Source organism: Callorhinus ursinus, unplaced genomic scaffold, assembly GCF_003265705.2.
Source record: "Callorhinus ursinus isolate GAN/ISIS: 27379988/994484 unplaced genomic scaffold, GSC_fseal_2.0 scaffold33, whole genome shotgun sequence".
NCBI classification, from domain to species: Eukaryota; Metazoa; Chordata; class Mammalia; order Carnivora; family Otariidae; genus Callorhinus; species Callorhinus ursinus.
Window position 1 is genome coordinate 4,459,778 of NW_027397095.1, and position 12,200 is coordinate 4,471,977.

General features: G+C 50.2%; 1 protein-coding gene across 1 annotated transcript; it reads right to left on the reverse strand.

Annotated features, from left to right (window-relative positions):
- Nucleotides 1-1,125: 1,125 nt before the first annotated feature.
- RAB33A (RAB33A, member RAS oncogene family) lies at nt 1,126-11,088 on the reverse strand. Its single transcript, XM_025852546.2, has 2 exons — nt 10,219-11,088; nt 1,126-1,581 (listed from the first exon to the last, which is right to left on the reverse strand). The coding sequence occupies exons 1-2, from the start codon at nt 10,474-10,476 to the stop codon at nt 1,126-1,128; spliced, it is 714 nt and encodes a 237-aa protein (XP_025708331.1). The 5' UTR covers nt 10,477-11,088.
- Nucleotides 11,089-12,200: the final 1,112 nt, after the last annotated feature.

Sequence of the window (12,200 nt, forward strand, 5' to 3'; positions counted from 1 at the left end):
GCCTCCCTACTTTGGCCCAGCCCCCTCCTCTTTACCAATCCTAATGTAACACTATTCAACATACAAAACAAGGTCAGTTATTTTTCGGTGACTCCTCCCTAATGTTGAGTACATAACGCTCTCAATTCCCAGAGCACAGACTCGAACTTGGTGATGTCATTGTCTAATTTTCGTTTGCAAGTGGTTTCAGTGTGTACATTGTTCCCACAAGATCAGAGGGTCTTTGAACATAGGGGACAAATCCTCCTCTTGCTGTGTTTCCTCCATAGCACCCAGCAAGGATCTGGGGGCATAACGGATTGTTGGCTTGAGCCTTAACCTCTTCAAAAAGTACCACTGTGGGTGTCAGAGACTCCAAGGTAAAACATGGGAAGCAGGATTTAACTACTTTGGAAGCCAACTGAGGCCCTTGGGAGACCTGTACTTTTTATTTATTTTTTTAAAGATTTTATTTATTTATTCGACAGAGAGAGACACAGTGAGAGCAGGAACACAAGCAGGGGGAGTGGGAGAGGGAGAAGCAGGCTTCCCGCTGAGCAGGGAGCCCGATGTGGGGCTCGATCCCAGGACCCCGGGGACCCGAGCCGAAGGCAGACGCTCAATGACTGAGCCACCCAGGCGCCCCTATACTTTTTATTTTTAAGCTTTGGGAAATAAGGAGAGAGCCACCTACTCTCGAAATCCAGGGAACCTAGGAAATATTTGTGAGTCAACATTTCCTTTCAAGACTTCTCTATCCTCCACCTTCATTAGCACCCTAGAAAAACATGTCTGGCCTGTATCCCACCCCATTTGGGTGTTTCTGCCCACTGATGACACTGAGTAACAGAAAGAATTAGTCCTGAAGAAGTGACTCGAATGATTCAGGTGGCATAGAAGGCTGGTAGGGAGTGTGCCTTGGCAAAGTGTACTGCTCTAGGAGGGCAGGCTGCTTTTCTACTCAGCACAATCAGAAATGTCTTCTTGGAGGAAAGCAAGACATAAAGGCATGTGATAATCTATACAAATTTTATTTTAATATCAATTTTTATGGAAACAAGCAAGTGTCAGCGTTATGCAGGCACGGAAAAAAAGGGAAAGAAAAAACTCCAGTAATAATGGATCTTGTATTTACACCATTTGGTTTCAACAGGGACAGGAAGTTTTACTGTTAGCTTCCTGTGGGAACTCCAGTTTCTGCACCTTCCCCTGCTGCCTCTCAGCATCACGATAGAGCAGGGATTTCTGAGCCTTTAATCGGCAAGCCAGGCACATGAAAATTGACTCCACGTTCTGGCTCTCTTTGGGGTCCTTGGCTGAAGTCTCAAACAAGAGCATGTTGTGGGCATCGGCAAATTTCAGGGCTAAGTTGGAGGGCACCTGGATCTGTTCCCTCAAGTCACACTTGTTGCCCACAAGCACTTTGGGGACTAGTGGGGGCACGGCATGCCCATTGCATTCTTGGATCCACATCTTGAGGTTGGTGAAGGATGTCATCTTGGTGACGTCATAGACGAAGACCACTGCATGCACATTGCGGTAGTAATGCTCGACCATGCTTTTGCGGAAGCGTTCCTGACCTGCTGTGTCCCACACCTGAACCTGGAAGATACAAAACCCATATGTGGAGTCAGAAAAGGAAACAAGAATGCATAGGAGAAAACTTGATTCTGTGATCTTATGAAAAAAACGTGGTGAGAGGGACGCCTGGGTGGCTCAGTCAGGTAAGCATCTGCCTTCAGCTCAGGTCAGGATCCCAGGATCCTGGGATCCAGTCCCACACTGGGCTCCCTGCTCAGCGAGGAGCCTGCTTCCCCTCTGCCTGCCGCTCTCCCTGCTTGTGCGCTCATTCATTCTCTCTCTCTCTCTCTGACAAATAAATAAAATAATAAATTTTTAAAATCTTCAAAAAACAGGGGCGCCTGGGTGGCTCAGTTGTTAAGCGTCTGCTTTTGGCGCGGGTCGTGATCCCAGGGTCCTGGGATCGAGCTCCGCATCGGGCTCCCTGCTCCGCGGGAAGCCTGCTTCTCCCTCTCCCACTCCCCCTGCTTGTGTTCCCTCTCTCGCTGTGTCTCTCTCGCTGTCAAATAAATAAAATCTTTAAAAAAATAAAATTAAAATTAAAATCTTCAAAAAACAAAAATGTGGTGAGAAGCCCTGACACAGACTGGCAGAGTGGATTTATCAAAGTATAGAGAGAGGTTTCTCTCAAGGATGTAAAATTTTTCTTAAAATTTTTAGTTGAAAATCTTGAGTCAAAAAATCTTGGGGGTGCCTGGGTGGCTCAGTTGGTTAAGCGTCTGCCTTCGGCTCAGGTCCTGATCCGAGGGTCCTGGGATCGAGCCCCGCATTGGGCTCCCTGCTCAGCGGGAAGCCTGCTTCTCCCTCTGCCTGCCGGTCCTCCTGCTTGTACTCTCTCTCTCTCTCTCTCTCTCTCTCTCTCTCTCTCGGTCAAATAAATAAATAAATCCTTTTTAAAAAAAATCTTAAGGCTTTTAGTTGAAAAATGAATGTAAATTGGTGAACTTTTCTGGAGGGCAATTTGGCATTATTAAGAACCTTAAAAATATTCAAAATTCTTCAAGTCTATAATCTCACTTCCAGAAAGCTATATAAAATAGAGATGTGGTCAAAATTCTGTACAAAGGTCTTAATTGCAGTATTATTTATACTTTTAAAAACAGGAAATAACCTAAAATCTCAGTAAGAGAATAGCTAAAATGTATGTACATATCTATACAATGGACTATTATGCATACATTAAAAATAATGTTTTCAAAGAGGAAATTCTCATAAAGTATCAGGAAGTAAAAAAGCAGGATACAAAATTTTTCATATACTATGGTCCCAATTTCTCAGAAAAATATTAAACATAGATATATGCCTAGGAAAGACTGGAAGTGTATGTACCAGGAGATTAATGGTTATTTATGGGCCGTGGGCTACAGATGGTATTTATTTTCTTTCTTTTTTGTATTTTCCAAATTTTCTACTATAAACATATATCACTTTGTCTTGCATTATTTGCATGACTTTTTAAAGAAAACAAAGTTAGTGTTAAAAGTCTCACCTTTTAGCTTAAGTTCACTTCTTTGGTATGTAAAAAGCAATTTAGCTCACTGGATTTTTCTTCTGCATCTTAGCTTTTGGGATAAAGGCCAAATTATGAAGGAAAAATGCTGATATCAGTAACATAGACAAAGACGCAACTCCCAAGGGATACCCTGGAGTCAACATACATTCAGCCCCATCTACTTCCCTTTATACATCCAAAGTCTTGGAGAAGAGAAATTCGTAATCAGAATGATGGTCCCAAGGCCCTATACAATTCTCAGTTATCAAAGAAGATTGGATTATGGTCACTAATTGACTACTACAGCTCTTAAAACCAAGTATAGCCTTTATTTGGAGTTAGCAGTCAGTGAGTATCTGGTAAATATAATTGAATCTCTTTGCTGAGTGAAGATCTTACAGGGCCCCAGAGTCCTCATCATTCTAAACATCAATTTTCATTGTCCAGGCTCCCCTTCATCTCCTCTAGGGACATGACTGCCACATTCCTTTGGCACGATTGTCAGATTCACCCCTTCTTCTATTTTGATTTTCATGTCCCTAGGCCAGACCCTCCTCTCCTCACTGCTGGACTACCGCAGAGTCTTTTTGATGCTAGGAGTCTCCACTCCACCCAGCCTGGTTTCAGACTGCTCGGCTACACCCGGGTTGTTCCCTCCTGCTAGTCCATCCTTCCCCAGCAGAACTGGTGAAGCCTTCAAGGCTCAGCTCACGTCTGCCTTCTTCCTAAAACTCCATTTTTCTCCAACTTCTCTTAAATTCTCTTTTCTTAAAACTTTCTATTGCACTTTGAGCCTGTACCACACCATTTATTTTTTTAAAGATGTTATTTATTTATTTGAGGGGAGGAGAGAGAGAATGAGCAGAGGGTAGGGGCAGGGGGAAAGGGAGAAGCAGGCTTCTGGCTGAGCAGGGAGCCTGACACGGGGCTCGATCCCAGGACCCCAAGATCATGACCTGAGCCAAAGGCAGACCCTTAACTGACTGCGCCACCCAGGCGCCCCTGTACCACACCACTTAGAATATATTATTTGTTCTCTAGTTATTTCCTCAGTGCTCTTGGCATTTCTCCAGCCAAACTTGTAAGCAGTTCTTTTTCTGCATCAGATCACTTGTCACCATGGTTGCCACCGCCATCATCATCATCATCCATCATCATCAAAAAGCAGTACTGGCCTGAGCCACCAAAACTACAAGCAGTCTGGCATCCTGCATATCTGCCAAGGCGATTTCAGAGAGAACATTCGACTTTGGTTACGCAGAAAAACGTAAGTCCTTGAACACTAATTTGCGTCAGAAAGCAGAGACAGAAAAGATTTCATTTCTTCCACCTCGCCAGTGCTCTGAGCAGGGAGGAAGGGAGAGCGGGCGAGGAAAGGGATGGAGGTCAGTGGGAAGAGAGCGGGTATAGCGCAAGAATATCATTACCACTTGGCTCCTGATCCCCACCCCCACCCTCCAGTAGTCCTAACTCCTGCCTCTGAGCAAGGCTGAATCCCTACCAGCCCTCAGGCATGTGGCAGATGCTTTAACACCATGAGCTCAGAGCTCTAAAAATACCTGCCACTAGCAGGAACACGGGTGGGAGTGTGTGAGGTGTTTGGGGCTGAGTAGGTTGGCTGTTTGGCTTTTCTTTGGCTTCGGAATTGTATACACCATCCAAACTGCCGGAGCTGTGGGGGAAGACCCTTTCTGCTGTAGACCTCCTTTGCCTTTCCAATGCCATGGGGAGCCCTGAAGCTTTTGTTTGGAGGCTCAGAATTTAAACTGTAGCACTGCTCCGTTCTAGCTCCTTATAAACCCCACCCTAAAGTTTTTTGCACCCCTCTCTATGGCCAGCAGTGAGCCAGGAAACAGGCTGCTCACAGCAGAAAATCAGAATGGATGGTGTGGCCTCAGAGCCATCACAAAGGGAGAGCACAGCAGTCGGTTCACTGCACACAAATGACCTCATTTTGTTTGGGGGATTGGTGTCCCTGTTCTTAGCATCCTCCCAAACCCGCGCTCCCTGCCAGACAGTGAAAGCATCTCCTTCCGCTTTCCAGCTGGTACTCCTCTCATCCATTCTTCCTTTCCTGTGGGCCCTGCATCCACACAGTAGCCAGGGGTGCTGACTGCCCCTTAGCCACGTACATGCTCCCCAGATCCTCTGTTCTCTCCAAGGGCTAGTGGGGGCATAGAGGAGGCAAACCAGCTTGGGTACAAACCTCAGCACAATCATGTGCTATTACTAGTCAGGTGTCCTTAGGCAAGCTACTTACTCTATCTTCAGTGTCCTCCCCTGCAAACTGAGGATAACCTCAGCAGTCTTGTGGGGATGCTGTAAAGATTAGCGTTCCTTATAAGTACATGACACAGTGCCTAATGCACACTCTCCCTTCCTCCCTGGCCCGAAACCTCCACCATCAAGTCTGGCCCGACAACTAATTGAGCAGGTGCTGTGGGAAATGCAGCAGCAGTAGCCTTGGAATTGAGAGACCTGGGTGCTAGTTGTTGCCATGGTCTCAGAAGGCCCATCGGCTGTCCTGGTAGCACTGGTCCTTGGATCCACTGGTTCTCCTCCTGGAAAGCCCGGAAAGCTTGGCTTCTTGATGATGGGCGAGAGCCAAAGCTAAGGCAGTCACTGGGGAGGGGGAGAAGAGAGTAGAGCCAGCAACATGCCATGGGTGGCTGGGGGCAGGCCCAAAGGGACAGGGGGTCCTGTCCTGGTGGAGGAGGGTCGAGGGGCAGAGTGTGGGGAGCTGCCAAAGATAAATCTAGTTTTTTTAAACCATTTTCCCGGGGCTACCGCTGCCTGAGCAAGTTTCAGCAATCCCCCACCCCTGCACGTGCTCTTAGCTGACATGGGTATTTCTTTTCCCTGGGGAACATATCTGGCATCTTTCTATAGATGAATGTCCTTTTGTTGGAGGCCAGTGGCGTAGGGTAGAAGTGGAAAAAGGGAGACAAATACATCTGTAACCTTTGGAGGATGCCCGAGTGGATGATGGGAAAAGTCTAAAACAAATCTTATTTCAACTAGCTGGACTGTCCCATCTGCGTCTAAGATACACACCCATTCACACAGGAGGCTGACACAGAGAACGGCAAAGGAGGACAGAGACAAAGAGAAACTCACGCGCAGAAAGAGAGGCAGCAAGGCCGACAGAGAAACACACACTGAGAGATAATTAGCCATTAAGCGAACTGGCAGAAGATGGAAGCTCAGAAGCCCTAAGGAAGACATGATGTCATTCTGACTGCAGGCAGCTTCTGAGGGAACACTTAGCTCAGCCTCCATCCACTCAGTAATGTAACACACGGGAAGGTGTTGGTCCAAGTGCTCAGCAGAGGAAGACAGTCCACAGTCCTGGGCAGCACCTGCCCATGGCCATGGCTGACCTGCAGTTCGCCCCTGGTCCGGAGGGCTGGGGCAGAGGGGGTGCCCAGTTGTCGGGGGCGAACCAAACTAGACAGGAGCAGGGGTAAATTCCATGAGAATTTACAAAGAATGGCTCAAAAATTAGTTCTGAGCCTCCCCTCTCTTACCTCCCCCATCCCACCTCCCCCCCCCCCACTCCTATCTGGCATTTTCCAGTGCTTTGGGGCTGAGGCAAGCTCAATATGATTGACCTAACCTGTAGGAGATGGACACATCCTGTCATTAAAGGCTGATGTCAGGAAGACTTGTCATCTTTCCTGTATGATGCCCCTCGTGTCCCTGTCACAAGTAACTGCATGGGTTGGGCACACCATGGGACTAGCCCAAATTGCCAGGGAAGAGCACCGGCCAGGGAATGGGGAGACCTGAGCGGTAAGCCTGTCCCTATGTGATCTTGGGCAAGTCACTTTCCCTCTCGAAGCCTCGCTTTCCTATCTGTTAAATGAGGACATTGGGTTAGAGATTCTTTAAGGTCTCTTCTATCTCTGAACATTCTCTGATTCTCCACATCCAAAGGGAGACAGTCAAGGTGCAAAAAGTAAAACCCAGGCACTCAACTCAGTGTCTGGGGTGCAGTTGAAGGAGACATCTTGAAGGCTCCTGAGTTCAGGGCTATAACCCGGGGCCCCTGGCCTAGAAGAGCCCACAGGCTGGCTGCCCCGCCTGCTACCTACCCCTGAGCACACTGCCCAGGGCCAGAGATTGCCCCCACAGAGCAGAGAGCCGCGGGAAAGAGCAGGGGCTCTGAATCCACGTGGAAATCCGGACCCTGTCCCAGGGAAGGCAGGGTACTGAGACAGAGGAGTGCTTGGGCTCAAGGGTCAAAGAAGGGAGGCTCAGATCCAAGCGCCTTTAGGCAAGTTATTTAACCTACCTTTGGTCTCCGTATCTATAAAATAGGACTGATAATAACAGTCTGATTTGCATAGGGCAGCTGTGAAGATCAAATTAGATAGTGCATGCAAAGCACCTAGCCCGGGCTCTTGGTTTAATCAATAAATAGCAGTTAGTATTATTATTGTTGTTGCTGTTGTCTACTCATTGGAAGCTTTCCTGGATGTTCATGTTAACCAGGAAACACTGGATTATAAATGTTATGATGGGGAGGGGGCGGGGCTACATGGATTGGAGACACCAAATGGGGCCTCGAAGCCCTAGAGATGGCCCTGGTAATTAAGAGTAGCCCCCAATCCGATAACTCAGTCCCCCATCCCCCTGCAGGGGACCCGGGGAGGCAGCCCAGCAGAGGCCACACCCTATTCCGGGGCCCAGGGAAGAGCTTGCCCAGACCTCTCCACCCTGGCCCTGTGGGGGCTGGCACTCCTATCGCTGGCTGTGGTCTAGGGCCGCTTCCCCCGAAGGGAGAAGCCTTCAGCAGTCACCTCCTCGCAGGGGTTTGGCATTTGTTCCCTGAAAAACTCCCAGCCCGCGGGAGTGTTGGGCAAAATCTCCTCCCCTCTAGATCAGGTGCTAGCTGCCCTGCGGCCGCCTTCCCACAGACACGCCGCTCTTGCCCGCTGCCTTGGGCCCCGGAGCTGCAGCGGCTTCACAAGAGGCAGAGTCACCCTCTCGCCACCCCCGCCCCGCACCCTGAGCTCCTTCAGAATCTGCACTCAGAGAGCCCCTCGGGGAGCAGTGTCACAAGGCTCTGCCCTCTCGAAAATATCATCTTCCCAAAAAAGCCTGTATTAAGCACTTATCGGCACATGGTGTTGTGCTGAGCTCTGTTTCTGGTGAGTCACACTGTCACAGGCTCTGCCCTCTGGGAAAAAGTCTGGAATCTTTGGCAAAGACTGTAAAACCCAGTTTCGCTAAGTACTGGGGTGTTAGAAGGGAAGGAGTCTTCTAAAAATTTCCCCAAGGCCAGTGGGCAGTGGCCCTCTTGCACTTGTTTTTCTCTCCCATTTCCCACTTTCTGGCTTCCTCCCTCCTCCCCCAAACTCTCAAACGCTCCTTTTGCCTCCATAGGAATTTCAGGTGGACTTATTTCCCCTCTTTTAAATCCAGAGAACTCTTTGGCTCAATGGGACACTTGATTTTAAGCAAGCAATAGCATTAAGCGTTAAGGCCTTTGAGGGTTGAAGAGCACATCTGTAAGTATATTCTCACTTTGCATTAAAAAAAGGCATGTTTTAGAAATTCCAGAATCTTACAACGTTGCATGAAAGAAGTTAGACACACCAGAGAAAGTCCAAACCAAGTAAACCTCAACGTAAGAGCCCTAGAAAAGGATAGAGACGGATAGCTACTTTTAACTTAAAAAGGAAATGTAGCAATTCCCCTCAAAATGCAAGGGACAAAAAGGTCACTATTTCAAAACAGTGCCCTATCTTCCTGACCCTGGGACTCACTTGTTACCAGGACTGAGCTGCCCATCTTCCTGACATCTAGTGCCTTGGCCCAGTCTCTGAAGCCATTTTAACACATTCATCCAAGAAATAATAATAATAATAATAATAATAATAATAATAATAATAAAATAAAACACCTTCATTTTAATAATCAAGGAATCCAGAGTTGTGCACAGTTCAGAGTGTTTCATCTTTCTCCACTACTCAGCCCTTCTCTCCACATCACCCAGAAGAGGGGCCTTGGGGTCATTTGGGCTCTTTGACCAGCAGGGGGGAGGCTGACCTTCACCGGACAGGGTCAGACCATAGCCTCGAGCAAAGCCCAGCTGTGGGCCCAGGGGTTGGCCTTTAGTGCCCAGCGCCCTTTGAGGCGCGTTCCTGCCCCTCATCCGGCCCCCGTGCTCCCCTGACGCATGAAGCTGCCCTTGTCACGTCCTCCTTCTGCACATAGAAATATTTCTGCCCACTGAACTATTTCTGTCCTATCAGGTTTCTACCTTTTGTGAACTAAAGTGAGCATAAACGGTCAGACAAGAATATCTGTGCTTAGCCTATTTGATAAAAAAAAAAAAAAACTGATGAGGGGGGAGGAGCAAGACACTTTTCCTTGGCCTCCAGATAAGTTGCTCTGCATTTTTACAAAGGCCTGCTGAAGACAATACCAACAGAATGAGTAATGAAGCAGTTCATTCATTAGGTATCGAAGACAAATAAAGAAGAGACCATTGGAGAGAGACTGCTCCAAGAGAACAAGTTTGTCTCTTATATGCAGGGCTGGTGTGTGACCCTGTCTCAATTGCTTTAAAAGGGCTCATGGCTTTGTGCCAGAACCACCCCCACTTCACCCCTATTCCACCTCAGCCCTAAGCTTAACCATAAGCCGTAAATTTAAAATAAAGCTCTTTTTCATTCACTCTGGATTTCCATCTTTTCCCCCTCTCGAATGCCTCAGGGCTAACTAAGCCCAAGTGGGTTCTTGCAGCCCATTCACACCCAAGAGGTAGAAGAGACCCCAGGATGTGTAAAGTGCTTTGGGATCTATCCCACAGGCCAGGACCAAGAGATGCCTCATGCCTCCCTCTGCCCACAGGTGCCACTGCTCCTGGCTCAGGGTCAAGGATGGGATCAGACAGGCTTTTCCTGTGGCAGATGTCAAGGCAGGGGCAAAGGGCAGGAGTGTAACCACTCCCGCCAGCCCTAAAAAGCAAAACAAAACGGGTGAGGTGGGAACCAGGCCACTGAGAGAAGCGAAAGGGAATGAGGAGGTACCGAGGGTCTTGGGCTCGGCAAGCGGCCACACGGCCACGCGCTGGACGTTTACAACCACTGGAGCGATGCCTCGGGCGAGGCCCCCTCCCAGATCCCTCCCTTCCCGGACCTGACCGTCTGGATCACCTTGATCTTCTCGCCCTCGATTTCCACGGTCTTCTCCCTGAAGTCCACGCCAATGGTGGCCTCAGTCTTGTCCGGGAAGGTCCCCCCGCAGAAGCGGAAGGTCAGGCAGGTCTTGCCCACGTTGGAGTCCCCAATCACGATGATTTTGAAGATGCGAATCTGCACGTACTGGTCCAGCGACGAGTCGAGCTCCAAGGACGCCAGGCCAGCGGCCGAGGCGGGCTGCAGGCTCCCATGGCCCAGGATGGGCTGCGCCATCTCCCCCGGACCGGACCCGGGCCCCAACCCCCCTCGAGGGCTCCACACAAAGAAAACGGCCACGTTAGTGCGCTCGAGGCGAGCGAGCTTTGTGCGTGTGTATGTGTGCGTGTCTGTGAGTGTATGTCCGCGCGTGTGTGCGTGCGCCGGCAACGTGTGCGCGCGCGCGTGAAGGGGGTGCCTCTCTCCCCAGGCCCCCCTCCTCCGCCAGCGCACCCTCCTTGCCGCTCCGAGGCACCAACACAAAAGCCGGCGAGCGGGAGAGAGATGGAGGAGAGTGAGCCGGCCGCGAGCCTCCTCCTTCTGCCTGCGCCCTCGGACCGGACACTCGGGCGGGCGGTTCTACGGCGCTCCCCAAGCGGCGGCGGCCGCCGCCGCCGCCGCCGCCGCGCCGTTGCCTAGACCCTCCCCTGCCTGGACCCCAGGGACACACCGGAGGGAGGAAGCTTAAGGAGGGAAGGGAGGGGGTGAGGAGAGCGGCACACGCCGCCCCGGGAAGGTCTTCCTTTCTCCTTGCCCCCATTTATTTTATAGGTTGCGGGCTCCCCGCCCCCACGTTCTCGGAGCGCGCGGGGTCAGCGGGCAGGGAGCACAGCTGGAGAGGACAAAGAGCTGCACCCTAAGGCATCTCTGGAGCACTTCGGCCCCGGAGCGACACGACTCGGAGGGGGGTGGGGAGGGGCAGAGATACCTCTTTCACCTCCCGCGCCTCCTCGGGCCCCCTCCCAAGCCTTGGGATAAAGGGATGCTCTGTCTTATTGAGTAAGCAGGTGCACTCGCGCGCCCCAAGGAGCTGGGGAGGGCGCTGCCAAGACATGCCTTGGGTTGTGGGGGCCCGCGCAGCTGACAGGAGGGAGCCGGGGGCACGGGGTGTGCGTGTGTAGGGGGAGTTACTGTCTCTGTCACCGACTTGCCAGATGTAGGGGGGCGCGTGCCAGGCGCCAACCTCCCCTCATCACACCACGAGCACCCATCCTCTGAATGTTCAGGAGAGCGGCTTCCATTGGCTGTCGCAGTCGGTTGTGTTTGGCTGGCCAATGGGGAAGGCCCGCCGCCGGAGAGGGCCAAACGGGGGGTAGGGGAAGGGGGAAAGCTAGTGGTGGCAGCGCCAGCCAAAGGGAATCTTGTTTTCGGGGCTAACCATTACTGACCCAGGTGGAGGGATCTTGGGACATGGCATAAGCCCCACAGTGTCTCCCATATGATATAATGTCCATATAATCATAAGTCCTTTCAGAATGGTGGAGTTTCGAAAGGAATTGGAAACCCCTAGAAGGGTTCACCCCTCTGCAACTGAATGTAGAACAAAGTGGTTGGGTCTAATTTGCCAGAAGCCTAGATTATGCTTGGAAGATGATAAATGAACAGAACTTTCTTGCGGTATTAGGGGGCAGCTTCCCAAAGCTTACTAAGCATCACACATCTTGTTGGAGACCTGTATTCCTTCTCTTGAGGTTGATGCAGGTTCACAATTTGCTTGTTTGAAATCAACTTTACTGAGGTACAATTCACATACAATAAAATGCACCCATTTTGTTTGCTTTTAAGACTTTATCCCTCCTCTCACACATTTCATAGGCTAAGGCAAGGCAATATTGACATATGTCAGTAGCACCGACATATGAGTTACTTGCTAATGCCATCGAAGTCAGGGATTCCAGCGGTGCACATGAGCTGCCATCTTGTGTGTGAGGCTGAGCGGCAGAAGAGACAAACGTGACCAA

Coding starts and splice junctions, on each gene's coding strand:
- RAB33A (XM_025852546.2), bottom strand. CDS start 10,476: ATGGCGCAGCCCATCCTGGGCCATGGGAGCCTGCAGCCCGCCTCGGCC. Junction 1,582..10,218: donor TCGAGGGCGAGAAGATCAAG/GTGATCCAGACG, acceptor TGTATCTTCCAG/GTTCAGGTGTGGGACACAGC.